The sequence below is a fragment of the Theropithecus gelada genome, chromosome 6 (assembly GCF_003255815.1).
Source record: "Theropithecus gelada isolate Dixy chromosome 6, Tgel_1.0, whole genome shotgun sequence".
In the NCBI taxonomy this organism is placed as follows: domain Eukaryota; kingdom Metazoa; phylum Chordata; class Mammalia; order Primates; family Cercopithecidae; genus Theropithecus; species Theropithecus gelada.
Window position 1 is genome coordinate 165,014,519 of NC_037673.1, and position 17,475 is coordinate 165,031,993.

At 46.2% G+C, this 17,475-nt stretch overlaps 1 protein-coding gene across 4 annotated transcripts in view; it reads right to left on the reverse strand.

Annotated features, from left to right (window-relative positions):
* Positions 1–17,475, reverse strand: part of SLIT3 (slit guidance ligand 3) — a 641,659-nt gene that overhangs the window by 158,799 nt on the left and 465,385 nt on the right. For all 4 annotated transcript variants that reach the window (XM_025387957.1, XM_025387956.1, XM_025387959.1 and 1 more), the window contains exon 7: positions 3,318–3,389. In XM_025387957.1, the coding sequence (XP_025243742.1) occupies positions 3,318–3,389 (72 nt within the window). The remainder of the gene's footprint in view (positions 1–3,317; positions 3,390–17,475) is intronic.

Below are 17,475 nucleotides of genomic sequence, written 5' to 3' on the forward strand. Positions count from 1 at the left end.
GCCCAGGGTGGTGGACAGACTCTGTTCCCTCTTCTTGGAATTGTATCCACCAGAAACGCTAAAAGAGTCAAGCTGGGTAGATTCTTGCCTTTCACAACATGTTTGGGAGAGCAAGTTAAGCAACACCATCTCAAATAGTAATATAAAAAGAAAAATAATCGTAATGAGCATGAAATTAGAGCTTAGGCACTGTCGGGGTAGCACTAATCCTCTTGAGTGAGAAGGGACATTATTTTAATTACTTTCAATAATTTTGGTGAGGTGTGATGGCAACGACACAAGGGAGGGTGGCCTCCCTTCCTCTCTCATCCCCCTTCCTTTGTTCACCTGGCAACTGCTCTTCTCCTTTTGTTCCTGATGAATGGCCTGAGCTCAGGCTGTGATGGCAAACTGCCTGTCTGACATTGGCCCCATGCTTTCTGACTTTGACTTTGGGCAGCAATTTAATTCTAGGCCTCAGTGTTATCATCTGTCAAATGGGGATATTAGTGGTGCCTCCTTCCTAGGGCTGTTGTGAGAATTGAAATGATTCATGGGAAGTGCTTAGTACAAGGCCTGGCATGTAGCAAACCACTGAAGAAATGTTCACTGTTATTACGACTGAGAGGAGACCAGCTCCAGACTTCACTCTCTTCCCAGCCCTTAGCCCTGCATGGACAAGGCTACAGTTTCTCATTTCGATACCGAAGCACTGAGGTGGCTAGTTGGGTCTTGCATGTTGTTCTGCAATCTTTTGCTGATGGACACATCATATTCCATGCTGATGAAACCACCTCTACAGAACATAAGGTGAATGAATACAAATGCCAATTTATAAAAGGTGCCTTTTAGCCACAGACGCTAAATTAAATTTCCAGCAAATCCTTTTAGAGAGGGTCAGTGTTCATTTTCTATAAAATGTGGCTTTCTGAATTCAATATAAAAGCTTTCCTTTAGAAATCCCATTTATGACTTCCTTCCTCTCTCCTCTTCCCCGCTTCTCCACCACCACCAGCCGTCCCCCTCAACCCCATACACACTTTAATTACAGTGAAGGGGGATTAGTCAGCTCAAGTCTCCAGGGAGTTCTGTACAGAGCCATCTCTGAAATTAAACTAAAGAGAAAATGGCAGCAGGCAGGGAGCAAAGAGAACAGACGAGATTGATTGATTGATCTGAACTCATCAGATGAACGTTCAGGATGGCAGAGAAGAATGACAACAGAAACCAGTAGAAAAAAACTCTCCTGTTCTCGTGCCCCTCCCTACTGCAGCCCAAACAAAGCACCCCAGATCCAGTCCTAACCCTGTCCCCACAACTCCTAGGGAATGAGCCCAGCTTCTGTTATTGCTGCTCCTAAACTGAAAATAACAAAGAAGGGAAGGATAAATCACAGCAACAGCTCACAGGAGCTGGACGGCTGCTTCCTGCAGGTGAGACTCATTTTTCTTCGATGCAACCCACTTGTCTGGGGTAATACGGGCCCAGCACCCTGAGGCGCACTCTCGGCTTCTTGCCCAGAAGCCCTGGGCCCCACTCTTCCCCAGCTCATTTGTGGTTTGCTGGGAACTTTGAAGAGGCCTTTGAAGACCAAATGGCTTCTTAAAATTCCATTACTGCACTATCCTATTTTAAGAGGGAGGGAAAAGAACACATTGTCTTGCCTGAGTTATGCTATTGTATGAGGGATCCAGGGAAGAATTTGGGAAGCAAAGATGGAAGCAGGGCTCAGATTATTATTCTTTATAATAACTAGTATTTGTTGTGTGCACACCATGTACCAGGCACTTTACGTGTTAAACTGCACTTCATCCTCACAGCAACTTTGAGGTAAGCATTCATGAACTCACTTTCCTTGAAGCATAGACAAATGAAGAAACTTGCTCAAATTAAGCGGCAGAGCTCCCATTTAAACTCAGGCCTGACTAACTGCAAACTCTCTGTCCTTCTTACGGTTCTCTGCATTGCCTCTTTATATAAATTGCTTCTTTGGTCTTTATCTTTGCCTGAAGATAAAGTTGCTTTCTCATGAATGCAGTGGTTCTCAAACTTTATGAGCGTTAACGTCTCCTGGAGGGCTTATGACAAACGGATTGCTGGGTGCCACCCCCAGAGCTTCTGATCTGGTGTGTCTGGTGTGGGGCCTGAAATCTTGCTTTTCTAACAAATTCTGGGTGATATTGATGCTGCTGGTCTAGGTATCCCACTGGGGAAGCTCTGCTGTAAGGATTTCCAAATCTCATGGATTCTATGTTGCTCAGGGAGCACAGATCAGATGGCTGCTTGGAACTTTCAGTCCCGATTTCTGATCATGTGATAATAATGTAACAATCAATATCATTTATTGTCTACAGCTTGCCAGGCACTTTAAATATCTAATATCATCTGATCCTCACCGCCATTCCTATTTATAGAGGAGGGAACAGAGGACACAGAGCTAATAAAGGGGACTGCAGGAATTCTAGCCCTTGGCCTTGGTCCTAAATGTTTTTGGCTGACACCCTTGGGAGCTGGCTCTTTCTCTGACTAGTGTGATGCAAATACCACCAAAGCTCCCTCAACGCAAGCCAAGTATCAAGTCTGAACCTCTCTGGAAAGGCTGACAGAGTCCACTTACAGAGAAACTTACAAAGAGGTTCCTGACTGGGAGCAGAGGGGAACTCCCCAGGTAATAAGAGCACGAGAACTGCTCTGGGTATTGGTCACGATGAGATTTGTTTCCTGAGTATGCACCCTGGAAAACTTAAGCCCACCTAAGACATTAAAGGTAAAGAACCAAGTATGAGAATGACTGCATTCTAATATCAGAATATCATCCAGGGAGCAGGTGAGCAGGGAAATGTGGTGGGTGGGGACTGGGTGGGTGGCGAGAAGGAGTGACTCTTCCTGTATTGTTCATTCCCCAGGGGAAAACCATTGTAACCACTGGCAATGTGACAGAACTGCCGAAGTTACGTGATATTAGCTAAGCAAATGGTGAATCATTCAGTCAGAGTTCTATATGTTTTGTGACAATGTAAAACTAATAATCTTTTCTATCAAGACGGAAAACATGCGCACAATACAGGAAGAATTCCCACAGTTCCAGGGTAAGAGAAATGAGTCTGCCTGATGCAGAACAGTGGTTCAGAGCCATGGGTGGTGGCACTATGACCTGTCTCTGCATTCACCCTCGCTCGCCAAGGCACCCCTCGGTGAATAGCAGAATAAGGAGGCATTTGAATGTAGGAACCATCTGCCTAGTCATAGCATGGTAGGTTTGACGAGCAGCTTAGAGTGCTGCACTTTGGGCATGAGGTAGGGAGTAAGTGGGAAAGATGCATGGACTTCTTACTCACAGAGTTCGGATCTTCGGCATGTGGTTGAAGCTGGTGACCAGGATGCGACTGATGTTGTTGTTGTTGAGGGTGCTGTGGAGATAGAGAAGGGAGATGGTCAGCCAGGGAGCATCAGGGGGAGGCGCCAAGATGCTTGTAGAAGGTGGGGGGAGGGATGGATGTGACCACAAGACCGTGAGTCAACAGTCATGGTCTGGCCAGTGGAGCAGCTGAAGACAAGTGGACAGGTCTCCAGACGAGAAGAGCATGTCCTGATTTTTTTATTCAGGTGGAGCCCTCCTTCCCTCTACTGCCCTCTCAGGACTTGCCTACCCACCTTGAGTAAGAGTACTGCTTCCTGAAACCCTCCTATGCACTGAGTGCTTCATTATAGTACCTCTAATTCTTACATCTACAATGCCGGTTACCTATTCCTGTCCTCAGTTTACAGAGAAGGAAACAGATATGCTTAATAACACACAAATCTACAAATGTGTTATCCTCATATTATGGATGAGGAGGTTTAGCTACAGAGAGGCAAAATCAGTTTTCCAAGAACAGTCACTGTAAAGCTCTGGAGATGGGATCTGAGCCCAGCACGACCTTGCTGCATTCTCCTTGTCCCACCCATTGCATGTGTTGCCCTGCACAGGATGCTGTGGGGATAAGTGATTCCATATTTTCTAGGCATCTTCTGACTCTTTCAACACATCTAATCTTTTTTGTTTTGAGACGGGGTTTCGTTCTTGTTGCCCAGGCTGGTGTGCAGTGGTGCAATATCGGTTCACCACGACCTCCACCTCCTGGGCTCAAGCTGTTCTCCTGTCTCAGCCTCTCAAGTAGCTGGAATGACAGATGCCTGGCTAATTTTTGTATTTTTAGTAGAGATGGGATTTCATCAAGTGGGCCAGGCTGGGCTCGAACTCCTGACCTCCGGTGATCCACCCCCTCCCGGCCTCCCAAAGTGCTGGGATTACAGGTGTGAGCCACCGTGCCCGGCCTTCAGCACATCCAATCTCAAGTAAGTCTGTGAGCTCTGTGCGTCTCTTCTTTCTGGTGCATCTCCACGACCATGAATGAAGCTCCTGTGGTGCATGTTAGCACTGACAGGTACTTTTGTGCAGGGAAAAGCAAAGAGAAAGGTGTGAGATCTATAAATGAACTAGACTGAAATGAGGCTGAAGAATGAAGCCAGGCTATAGACAAGTACCCAGGCTTACTCTTCTGGAGAAACCTATTACGGAAGCCTAGGGAAAGCGTGGCAGCTAAGGAAGGCCATCTGCAGAGCAGAAACATCATGTAGCAGGAGGGCCTTTTGCATCAGTTACTTCAGTGACTACCCAGGTGGAGAGACACAATATGTGGGAAAGTCAAGCCTAGCTCTCAGCTTCCTGACTCCACACCTGTCTCACTGTACCTCCCAAAGAGGAAGAGTTGGATACAGCCCTTGGTACAATCCCTCATGGTGGCCACTTGTTCCTGTGCCCTTCTTTTCTCCGCTCCTCCCAGAACCACATCAGACATCCCCTACTCAACAACCCAATTCCTCTTACCCTCTCTTAGGCCTCCATGGGTCCCTACTGGCCCAGGAAGGACACTTTCTTTGGAAGCCTTCATGGATTAAGCCAGATGTCTTTTGCCCTTGGCTTTTGGTAAACACATGATCTTCCTCTTAAAATGCCCTGTACATCATATATCTGCAAAGACAGGACCATTTTCTATCCTGTGCACTACTATAGCCTCATGTCCTGCTCTGTACATGGTGGAAATCAAATCCTACTACTTCAAATTGTGTGGCCTTGGGCAAGTTATCAACATCTCTTATTTGCAGGTTCTTTATTTGTGGGAGGAGACAGGTAATGGTACCTATGTCACAGGCTGGTAAAAGGCTTAGCATGGGGTATGTGCTCAGTAAGTGGAGGTCACTGTGTTACTGATATTCGTGGAGAGAATCTAGTCCTGGCCTGGCCTATTATATTCCTCTCTACTCCAACCCCCATGGAAATAGAAACAGAGGTTTACCCAGCATACAGTGCCCCCCATACTCTCCATCCTACCCAAGGGGACCTGTAACGATTCCTTCTCCAGCCCCTGTGACCCCAGTCCAAAGCAGGATTCCAGTGACTACACCTCCCTTGCCCCAGACTATTCCTGTAATCCCCCATATCTACTTATCATCTGCGTGGCAAAAGGCACAGAACCTAATTCTTTTTTCTCCCTCCCTCCTTTCCTCCCTCCCATATTTACTGTGCACCTGCCATGTGTCTGACACTGTTAGGCATATGGGATGGTAAAGAAGAATGAATAGACAAAATTTACATTGCCTACTTCTGCCTACTTTGTAACTTCACTAAGTTACCAATGCAAGTATTTGGCATTTTATGAAGTTGAGCTCACTTAGCTGTTTTGTTTCACGTGACTTCTTTTCTGTGTGTGTGTATGTGGGGAGATGCTCAGTGGGGGATAATCTATCCTGCCTCTGTCCATCCAGAAAGACTTCAGAATATCTCATCTAACAACACTGAAGAATTTGTCACTGCTATCAGACCAGGCACTCTGCCTTGGCAGGGAGCTTCCTGGGGGTGAGGGCTATGCTTCTCCCCCCTTCCTCATTGGATTAGAAATGCCTGCAGGACAGAAATGATGCCTCCATTTCACCTTCTGTCCATTTCAGAGTTCTGGGCTCCACACTTAGGGGAAACCAAGTTAAGGTTATTGACTGACCACCAGAAAAAAAAAATCTGAGCATCCTCCCTATTGCAGAGAAGGGGTTTCTTTCCAAGCATGCCCAGTCATTCAACGTCAGGTGGAGTTCACAGCCCGGCTCTAATTTAGCTGAATATACAGTACAATTATAAGCAGGACCTCGACTATAACTGCATCCGGCAGTAGTCTGGCAGCGATGACTTATTAACGTATTACTACACTGATATTTAAATGTGAGTCGTAATGAGGGCTATAAAACATTTACGATAATAGCAATTATTCCAGAATCAAAATGACTAAACACAGTATTCAGACTTTCATGATTTGCTGCTTGGGGCTGGCCAGCCCGGGGATGTCAGAGGGTTGGTAACCTCTCAGACGCTGATTGCTACGGCAGCTACAGTTTTCGTTTCCCTAATAAACACAGATTTATTTGATTTCCAGTCTCGGCAGCTTTTGCCCACACACAGAGCACTGCATTCTATTTGGTTCTTGTGCCGCTGCCTAAGTAGCTGGCATTCAATGAAGGAATTGTGCTACAACCCCAGTGCCAAGGAGAGGTGGTGATGGTGGACCTCGAAGGCAGAGACCTAGTTTAGACTGGCTCTGCCACTTACAGCCTATGCAACCACGGGTAAATTTCTGCATCTCATTACGCTTCCTCCTTTGTAACATGGAGATAATAATAGCACTGGGCTCATAGAGCTTTAGTGGCAATTAGATGAGATGTTACTGATAACTGCTAACATTAACTGAGAGCTTATTATATGCCAGACGGGCTCTGAGCTAAGGGTACTGCATTGTATCATTTCTTTTTTTTTTTCCGAGACAGAGTCTCGCTGTGTCACCCAGGCTGAAGTGCAGTGGCGTGATCTCGGCTCACTGCAACTTCCGCCTCCTGGGTTCCAGCAATTCTCCCTGCCTCAGCCTTCCCAGAAGCTGGGATTACAGGCGCCCACCACCATACCCGGCTAACTTTTGTATTTTTAAGTTGAGACGGGGTTTCGCCATGTTGGCCAGGCTGGTCTTGAACTCCTGACCTCAGGTGATCCACCTGCCTCAGCCTCCCAAAGTGCTGGGATTACAGGTGTGAGCCACCATGCCCAGCCTGTATTGTTTCATTTAATTCCTCCAATTATCCCACGAGGCAAGGACTTTTGATATCACCTCCATTTCATGAATGAAGCAAGTGGAAGTGCCAAGATTTGAATCCAAGCAAGACTGAGTCCAGGAATGAGGCTTGTGTTAGTTTCCTATGGCTGCTATAACAGATTACCATGAATTTGGTGGCCTAAAGCACCACACATTTATTCCCTTACAGTTTTGCAGTCAGAAGTCTAAAATGAGTTTCTGGGGCTGCGTTTCTTTCAGGGGAGAATTTGCTACCTTGCCTTTTGCAGATTGTAGAGGCCACCCACGTCCCTTGGCTCGTGGCTGCTTCATTGCGTCACATCAACCTCTTGCTTCTTTTTGTTACTCAACAATTTTTAAAAATATATATTTGAACACAACTCCAAACAGCCATTGAAGCCTCTTCCTTCTGTTGTCACATCTCCTGCCACTCACTGTGATCTCCACTTACTGGGGCCTTCCTCTTACAAGGCCCCTTGTGATTATCCTTAGAGCTTATCTGAACAATCCAGGATAACTCCTCCATCTCAGGATCCTTAATATTGTCCCATGTGCCAGGTCCCTTTTGCCACAGAAGGCAACATTCACAGGTTTCTGGGATGAGGTCATGGACATCTTTGGGGGCCTATTAGCCCAATGCCAAGGTACTGAGATGGGACAAGGGCTCCCCAGGAGGGATAAATACATGGAGATTCACATAATGGATGCTCCAGGGGTTGGCAAACAACTGCCCACAAGCTTAATCCCATCCAACGCAGCCGGTTTTTGTAAAAATGGTTTTACGCATTCACTTCTGTATTGTCTATCTGCTTTTGCATTACAATAGCTGAGTAGTTGACACACAGACCACATGGCTTGCAAAGCTAAAATATTTTCTATCTGGATTTTTATACAAATTTTGTTGGCCCTTGACTGTTGTAGAACTGAACCATCCTGTCTCTGCCTTTGTCGGTGATTAAATGTGACATACTAGGCAAGGCATGTAACTGCTCGGTAAGAAGAGGGGTTTAGGTCAGAGGCATTCAAAACTTAAAAACCACAAAAAACATTTTCAGGAAATCCCAAGTGGCAAGTAGTAGCACTGGGATTCAAAAGCAGGCAGTCTCACTCCTACCTTGGAAGATTAGTCCCACTGTTTCCAGAACCTGCAATGCCGTGGTGGAATCGAAACCTAGGGGGAGGCCCTGCTCAAGAGACAGCACAGGTGAATCCACCTTGGGTTGTGCATGGAAGGAACTCGGGCAGCGGTTCTCAAAATGTGGCCTCCAGACTGGGTGCAGTGGCTCATGCCTATAATCCCAGTACTTTGTGAGGCCACAGCGGGAGGATTGCTTGAGCCTAGAAGTTTGAGACCAGCCTGGGCAACATAGGAACATGCTATCTCTACCAAAAAAATAAATAAAATAAATACATAAAAAATAAAAATTAGCTGGGTATGGTGGTGAGCACTGGCAGTCCTAGCTACTTGAGGGGCTGAGGTGGGAGGATCACTTGAGCCTGGTAGATCAAGGTTGCAGTGAGCCAGGATCATGCCATTGCACTCAGCCTGGGTGACAGAGTGAGATCCTGTCTCAAAAACAAAACAAAACAAAACAAAACAAAACAAAAAAAGAGAAGAAAAAGAGAAAAGAAAAAAGAAATGTGGTCTCTAGACCAGGCCCATTACCTGGTAATGTGTTAGGGCACAAGCCGCTACTGAATCAGGAACCCTGGGGTGAGTCCCAGCCTTGTGTGTTTAATGAGCCTTCCAGAGGAGTTTCATGCAAGCTCGTGTTGGCAAACCATTGAACTAGGGGAAAAGCTAAGAATAGAGCCTTTACTTAAGTGTAGAGGGTAGTATACAGGATGCTGTTTTGCAGCAACTGGGACTGAAGGCCTCTTCTGGGGCAGGCATGGTGTTTCCCCACTTAGGAAGAAGCCCAAGCTCTGAAATGATAGACAGTCCTCAATGGAGGCAGCTGTAACCACCCTTGGAGAGCTCCAACTTGGCTTCTGCCCCTGGCTTCCACTGTTCCCTTCTGAGTGTCAACGTGGGGCTCTCCATTGCATCCCTCAAGATAGCCATCTTTGATCTGGAGGAGACACGTCCAGCTGCAGCCACCCCACCCTGGCAACCTTAATAAGGCTGACATTTCCCTCTGTCTCCTCCGATTAGGCCATCGCTTTATCACTCTGTGCTTTCCTGGCTCTGGGTGTAATCTGCGTGTTGTGTGTCCATAACACCATGTAATTGGCTCTAATGCAACAATATTATCTGCGAGCATGTATCACATAATTGCAAAACCAGGCATCTGCAGTAAGTGTCACTGCAGCCTCTCTGTGTGCCAACCTTCCTGGGGGTATTCTTGGAATCCCTCCTCTGCCCGTCCACATAGGTGGGGATCCAGACTCCCTGGGTCCAGACTCCCTAGACCCTCTTGGCGGGCTGGCCCACGTCCTGTGTCAAGGCAGGTAGACTTCTGTGTAAGTCTACATAAGCAAGGTGGTTCCCTCCTTAATGGCCCCCAAGAAGGAGACTCTTGGTGAGTCATCAGCCACCATGACGACAGGATGTCTATTTAATAAAGTGGGCTGAGAGATGCCCTGAGTTGTACTGACAAATGTGGGCATCCAATGGCCAGCATGGCAAGCCTGGAAGAAAGCACGATCTCTACCAGTGCCTACAGTGAATTAACAGAGGTGGATGCAGCCAAAGTACCAGACTCCTTTCCTGAAGAGCAGCTGAGTGTGTAACTGCTGTGGCCGGACCCTGCGAGAAATACCTAAACCACAGGCAGGGGACGACGTGCACGGAGGGGCTCTGGCGTGTGCGGACCTCAAGGGGGACTCACTGCTGGCCCTCCCTCTTGCTTGGCTCAGGCAGGGCAAGACAAATGAAACTGCGGATGTTGCAGGTTCTTGGGGCTGTCCTTTACATGCCAGATCTCCTTTCTGGCTCACAGGTCAAAGCAAGCCACTCTTCTCAGTCTTGCTGGGCAGTTGCTGATGGGCAGCCAACATGGGACCAGGAATCAGGGCCTACTGCTGATGACCAGGCCCTACGACACTCTACCAGGTTCCATGAGTGTGATCGTTATCGGCTGACTCAGCTCTATTCGAATCTATATGGATGGCTTCTCTTTGTGGACTTGGCCCCAGGAGAGCATACACTGAATCTCAACCCCACTCAGGTTGAGAGGGGCATCCCCAAGCCTCCCGCTCAGCCCAGGGCCTCCGTCCTTGGCACCTCCTCCTAAGTACCCTATCATTTTTAAGTGAAGCTCCCTTTACTGTTTCCCTCCTCTCCAGGTTGAACTTGCCTTTCTCATCCAGCTGTACACTGCTCTAATGTGCCTGGGGGCTCTAGCAAGCTCCAGAAACCAGGAATAAGAATGATGCAATAAAGCATCCTTAGAGAAAACCTAAGCAGAATGGTATAGGTTCTCCTGTGAACACACTACTTGCCTCTAATGAGCTAGAGTAGTCAAGGATATTGCTTTGAAGTAAGCTTGCCAAAATCTTCCAATAAATGTATCTATGATGTTCATAATAGCAGAAATAATGCTGATACTATTTATGATGTGTTTACTAAGTCCCAGCACTAGCCTGAGCGCTTTTCATACATTATCTCATTTAATTCTCTCAACACTCCTGAGATATTATTACTTCCATTTGGAAGCCCAGGAAATGACAGAAACTCTGCTCAGATCTCACAGCTAGAGTTGCGGAGCCAAGATTCAAAGCCCAGAGGTGTGATACCAGGACCTATATTTTTCATCACTACACAAAACTGCCTCTCACAGGATTGTCTTCAGACAGACAGATGTCACCTTTCCAGTTTCCACATTTTTCCAAGGTGGAGGCGAATCACATGAGTTTGTGACGAACCCATCCTTTACTGGTCCCTGAAGTGGCAAGGAACGTGGTGTTGGCCTCACTGCTGAGGCTGCTACAAGACAACAGCATCACGCAGCCCTCCTCCTGCCCGAGGAGCGGGGAGAGCTCAGCTCAGAGAGTGAGGGAGGTAGGAGAGGCAACATAGGAGAGAGGACAACCAGGTCTCAAAGGCGTCTAAGGTCAAGGTTTGGCTAACACGTATCAGTGTTGCCAAAAGCCTAGTGGCCCTTACTGTTGGATGGGTTGACTGGAATTTTTAAGAATACCCTGTAGAATAGAAAGTACAGATCTGCCTGCTCCTTAAGCAAAGCTTCTCCTTTGCTTGTTTGGAGTGGGTGATGGGTCTCCAAGGGCACATGAGGTGGGAGGAATACGAGAGATTGGTGGGGGTGGGGGAGAGTCGAGGGAGAGGCGAGACAAGGGTGGGAAGCCATCTCTTTCGCATTACCTGCTTTCCTGGACTATCCTGGGTGCTGCATATTACTGAGTTCCTTGATCTCCCTGTGGACCATTTAAATTAAAGCTCATAACCATTGTGTGGGCATATAATGAAAACAACTGATGCTGCACTGATTAGTCCATTACTCTCAACTGTTAGAAAACATAATGATCTCACAAGGGGCCTTATTCACTGACGTATAGCAGTCGAGCTCTCATTTGACACCTCAAATTAGCAGCCAAAGCAATAACAGCTGGGGTTTTTGTCTCAATATTTGTACCCGACTCTAAAGTGATTTGGCACCGGGTGAGCGTTATTTTTAAACACACAGCTCTCACCGCCAAGTAACATTTTAAATGGTCTCCAGGTGTCATGTAAAACCTACAGAAATAAATAAAAACAATCAGCTGCCAATTTGGGCCTTTGATAATACAGATTCCTTAACAAAAGGGCTTGTCTTTGGTTCTTCTTTTATTATATATTCATATTATGACAGGCAGAAATTCGCCTCCAACCACTCGGCAGAGCCTCAGTGTTCAAAGAAAAATAATGCCTCCAAAAAATGTTAAAAGTGGAAGATCAAAAGAGAAAGATAAATCCTCAAATCCCGTCACTACTCAATCAGATCCCGTGTTTGGGGTCCCTTGGCTCCGAAGAACTCCTTACTCATTTATTGAGGTGATCACAGATACTGCCTAGCAGTGACTCAGAATGGCTCAACTGCCTTCCAATGATGGAGTTTATTTTAAAATGTACTTTAAATGACATGTGAATGAGATGGCCTTGGTCTCCCAATTCTGTTTCGTCATCTAGAGCCTGGGACCATGGACAGTCTTGACTTAGAAATCAGGGAATTGCCAACGTGTCCACGGATGCAAGAGTGACCTCCAACTTACATTACTGGACCGGTGAGTTTGCAGTTGTAAAGGGAAGAAACAGGCAATTTCCACCTCAGCTGCATTTGGTGCCTAGCCCAGTAAGAGAGGAAGAAAAGGGACATTTTGAAAATATCCATAAACGTGTACACTAGGCGAGGACAGACAGCAAGTCTGTTTCATGTAGTTACATAGCCAGGCCCAGTGTTTGGTATGTAGGAAGGCTCACTGTTTACTGAAGGGGTTGGCGAATATCAAAGCATGAACGGTCATGTTTTTGGCATCTTTTGATACAAATAAATTTCCACTCTGAACGGCCTTCTGGGCTAATCCAGGAGTACAAACACAATTGCCTACGGGAGTGAGGTTTGTCATATAAGTGAGTGAGCTGGGTGGGGACTGTTGTAAACCCAGCCTTACTAAATGGGATCCTCACTTCTTGTTTCAAGAGACTGTACTACGCTGGAATGGGGGTGCAGCACTGCCAGTTCTTCCCTTTTGTTATTTTTAAAGAGAAAGCCAGATGTCTAGAATTTTCATATGAGGTCTCCTGGTTTTTTTTAATATTGGCAACTAAATCACCTTGAGTATTAAAACCCACAAATGAAACACCTGGGGGCTGGATCTGGCTTGCAGGTGCCAGTTTTTGGTCTGAACCAAACAAATTAATTTGATAATTTAAATCAGAAAAAAATATTGTAAGAAAATCAAAGTGCTGGGACCATGGACAGTCTTGACTTAGAAATCAGGCAACTGCCAACGTGTCCATGGATGCAAGAGTGGCATTATGGCATTATGGTGAAATGTGGTTGAAACCTTCCCTCTATACTGCAACTCCCGAAGGGCAGCCGCCAGTGATGAATTACCTTTAAATGATTGTAAATTATTCAATGTTTCTCCCGCCACAACCATTATTACTTGGGGACAAAGAACCCTGAATAAGTTTCCATTTCTAAAGGTAAGACTGTTTTCCACCAGGCAGGCGAGCTCTTGTCTGGTTTTTGCATGCTACTCATTAGTTCTGTGACCAAACATATAGGTCACTTTTTGTGGACAGTCGGAACTGAGCCACTTCAGAGCTGTTAGGAAAAGCTGCACAGGGTGCATGAGGCTCTGTTCCTGGGCTGAGATGCCAGAGAGGTCCTGCTTTTTATCCTCTGATATTTGCAAGTGAGGGAGTCTCCCAGGGAACTGATTGCAATTTACAGCTTGAGCTATTTGGGCTCAGCAATGGGTAGGGAACTCTAGTGCTTACTCAATGGGTTTCTGGTCAACCCCGGTAGCCAGGGATCAATGATGTGGAATCTGGTCTCTTCCAGACTGCCACCTGACTGGATAATCTACTGGGGCACTAGAGTGGCCATTTCCTAAGCAATGGCCAAAGGCCCGGAGGGCCCTGGAAAGGGAGGGTGTTGTCCCCATGCTGAATGCAAAACGTTCCCTCTAGCAAAATGCTGGAGATGTAGAGCTGATGGCATGAACAGGACATGAAAGCTGGTTTCACTTACTTCTGTTACCTGTCTGCTAATATAGGGGCAAGCAGACAGCAATAAAGAGAACTGGATAAAGAGCCAAAAGACCTGCTTTCTGGCCTGGTTCTTCCATGAATTTTTCCTATGGCTGTGGGCAAGTCATTTAACCTTTGTGGGGGAGTTTCTTTCTTTTAAATGAAGTGGTGGAACCAGCTGACCTCCAGGGTCTTTCTAGCCTAAAATTTCACTCTCTAATTCCAACTGGGTTGGTGCTGGCTCTAAAATAGCATTTCCAGACTGGGAATCGTTTTCCAGAGGTTAGAAGAAGTGGTCATGGATGCCCAGATCTGCCCAGCTCTGCACAAAGACATGACATCTAGCCAAAGTCTGAAAGTCACAAGTAGCCCCCAGTGTGCAGCATGTGAAAACAGTTAGGCAGGGTCAGCTCTTTTTCCTTCTCTCTTTATGCAAGTACCTGGCTCACCTTCTGTGGGGTTAACGGGCTTGGTTCCCTAACCGGCTGCTGCATCTCTAGTGTACCTATGGAGACAGGAGGGGCTCAGACAAGGGGGTAATTTTCCTACCCAGTTGACTTTGTGGAAGTCATTTGCAAGGCTGTGAGAAGCAAATAATGGGGATCAGGAAACAAATTTACACTTAGAGGGTTTTGTTTTGGTGGGCCATGGTTGCAAGGATCACACTCCTGGGTTTTGATAAAAATTGGTCTTTTGTGGGTATAAGACCCAGATGTTTAAATTTAGATGGAGAAAGGGCTGGGCATGGTGGCTCATGCCTGTAATCCCAGCACTTTGGGAGGCCGAGGAGGGCAGATCACTTGAGGTCAGGAGTTTGAGACCAGGGGGATCCAACATGGTGCAACCCCATGTCTACTAAAAATACAAAAATCAGCCAGGTGTGGTGGTGCACACCTGTAATTCCAGCTACTCGGGAGGCTGAGGCAGGAGAATCACTTGAACGTGGGAGGTGGAGGCTGCAGTGAGCTGAGATCGTGCCACTGCACTCTAGCCTGGGCGACACAGTGATACTCAGTCTTAGAAAAAAAAAAAAAAAGATGGAGGTGGAGGGTGAGGGGAGTGGCAGATATTTCAGATTTACTTTTAGAAAAGACACTATTTAAACATTCTTAATGGATGTGAAATGGCTGGAGAGATCTGGAGCAGGACCAGGAAGCAGGCCTGGTGGGAGCTATGGTGATTTGCAGAGCATGCCCTGTCCAGACAGGGCACCCACCCAGAGTTCCCAACTTGCACTGTCCAATAAGGTAGCCATGAGCTACATGTGGCAATTAATACATTGGAATCAATTAAAATTAAATACAAATTTAAAAATTCAGTTTCTCAGTTGTGGAAGATGCACTTCAAGTGCTTAAGAGTCATGTGTGACCAGGGGCTTCCATCCTGGATAACACAGAGATGCAATGTTTCCCTCATCACAGAAAGTTCTGTCGGACGGCACTGCTGGAGAGATCCTAGCCACAGGTGGGTCCAGGGTTGGCAAAGCTGCTAGATATTCACTGGAAGTTGAATTATAAACTTTTACACAAAATTACTTGAGTTTTAAATGTTGGCAACAAATTCTAATTATTTGTAAACATTCTAATTATTTGTAAACAAAAAAAGTTAAAGGAAAACATGAAATCCCACATCTGTTGGTTTTATTCAACCCATGGGCCAGCAGTTGGAGTCCTCCGATTTAGTTACAAGTCAAAAGAAAATGGACTCTCTACAGCTTTTTGACAATGAGTTTGAAGAATCCAAATATGACCTTGGAGAAATGGAATCATTATTTCCTTCATCCCTCCTTCATCCACCATCCCTTACTTCAAAAAACAAAAAAAAGGGTTTTTTTTTTTTTTTTTTTTTTTTTTTTTTTTGCTGGGTGCAGTGACTCATGCCTGTAATCCCAGCACTTTGGGAGGCCAAGGCGGGCAGATCACTTGAGGTCAGGAGTTCAAGACCAGACTGGTCAGCATGGTGAAACCCTGTCTCTACTAAAAATACAACAAAATTAGCCAGATGTGGTGGCAGGCACCTGTAATCCCAGCTACTCTGGAGGCTGAGACAGGAGAATCGCTTGAACCAGGGAGGTGGAGCTTGCAGTGAGCCGAGATCGCGCCACTGCACTCCAGCCTGGGCGACAGAGCAAGACTCCATCTCAAAAAAAAAAAAAAAAGGTTTTTGTTTTTTGTTTTTGTTTGTGTAGAGGTCTTGCTATGTTGTCTAGACTGGTCTCAAACTTGGGCTCAAGCAATCCCCCTGCCTTGGCACTGGGATTACAGGCGTGAGCTACCTCGCCTGGCCCATCCCTTACTTTTTAATACCTTCAAAGACAGGAAATGAAAGCTCAGGGAACAGTAGGAATGTTGCTCCAATTCTTCCCAGCCTTGTGTCTCCATCACCTTCTCCACATCATCCTTCCTTCCATTAAGCCAATGAGTAGGAGAGGGCCAAATTCCTGTGAGAGCTCCTAGGATCTTGACTTTCAAGACTCAGGTCTACAGAAAAGCAGACTCTCAGCCACAGGTCAGCTGAGCTGTCCAGTCTTGGGCATCCCTGGTGGGAATGGCAGCAGCCGTGGCAGGCAGGTTTGGCTGCTCAAGAGGGACAAGGCTCCCTGGCTTGGAGGTCCATGAGTATCATGGGATGAGCGCTGATCTAGAGGCAAGATATTCACTAAACATGCTCAAATACTGGTCACCAAAGCCCCTGCTGGGAGCTGAGGGGATGGTGAAAGGGCAGAGGCTGACCATCAGGCAGGGGCACCTTTGCAAATTAGCACAGAAGCCTGGTCTTGGGAGTGAACTGACCGCCGTAGGCATGTGGCTGCATTTCCCCCACCCTCCTGAAGGAATACTCTCTGGAATCTTTCTTTAAACATGCAGAACTATTTTTCCAGTTTGTTCTAGGTGGGACAAAGCATTTCAAAAGATTGCTCCCAAACCAAGTTTGTCAAGTCTGAATTCCAGTGCAGAGACCCGGCAGCTGGAATCTGTGGCCCCTGGGGACAGCAAGACCACCAAGACTTGCCGACTCCACCTAAGTGCTACTCACGGGAGAAGCTAACAGGTGGTTTATTGATTCAAGACCCTTTGCTGATCAAAAACAATTCAATTGTCTTCTCCAAATCCTCTTAACCCAGGAATGTACACCAATACACTTTCAACTTCAGAGATGGAACTAGCTTTTGGTTAACAGGAAAGTGAAATCAACTAGAAATCACAAGTGTCCCCCAGATTCTAGGTATTTTACAGGTGGAAGTGCTACTTATTTAAATGGAAAAAAAAAATTTTAGATTTCAAAGTAATGCTTACTTTTTCCTTAAGCTGGGGTTCTCAAAACCAAGCTAGTCACTTGAAGAGCATGACTGTCATGGAACTTGGAGTCTGGATGACTAAGAAGGAGGTGTGTGTTGAGTGGCACAAGAACATTTATAGAAAACCCAGTTGCTTTCCTAGTATTCTGGGGACTGAAAGGAAGTTAAAGATGCTTTCTACAAAGTGCAATTTCAATCCTGATTGCATGAGCATATCACAATTTACAGTACAGTACCAAAAGAAAAATATCTGGAGATATTTTAAGACTTTCATTAAGCAATGACAGTTCTATATTCAAAACTATGTCATGACTAAACATCCTGATAAAATGTTTGTAGCTCCCAGA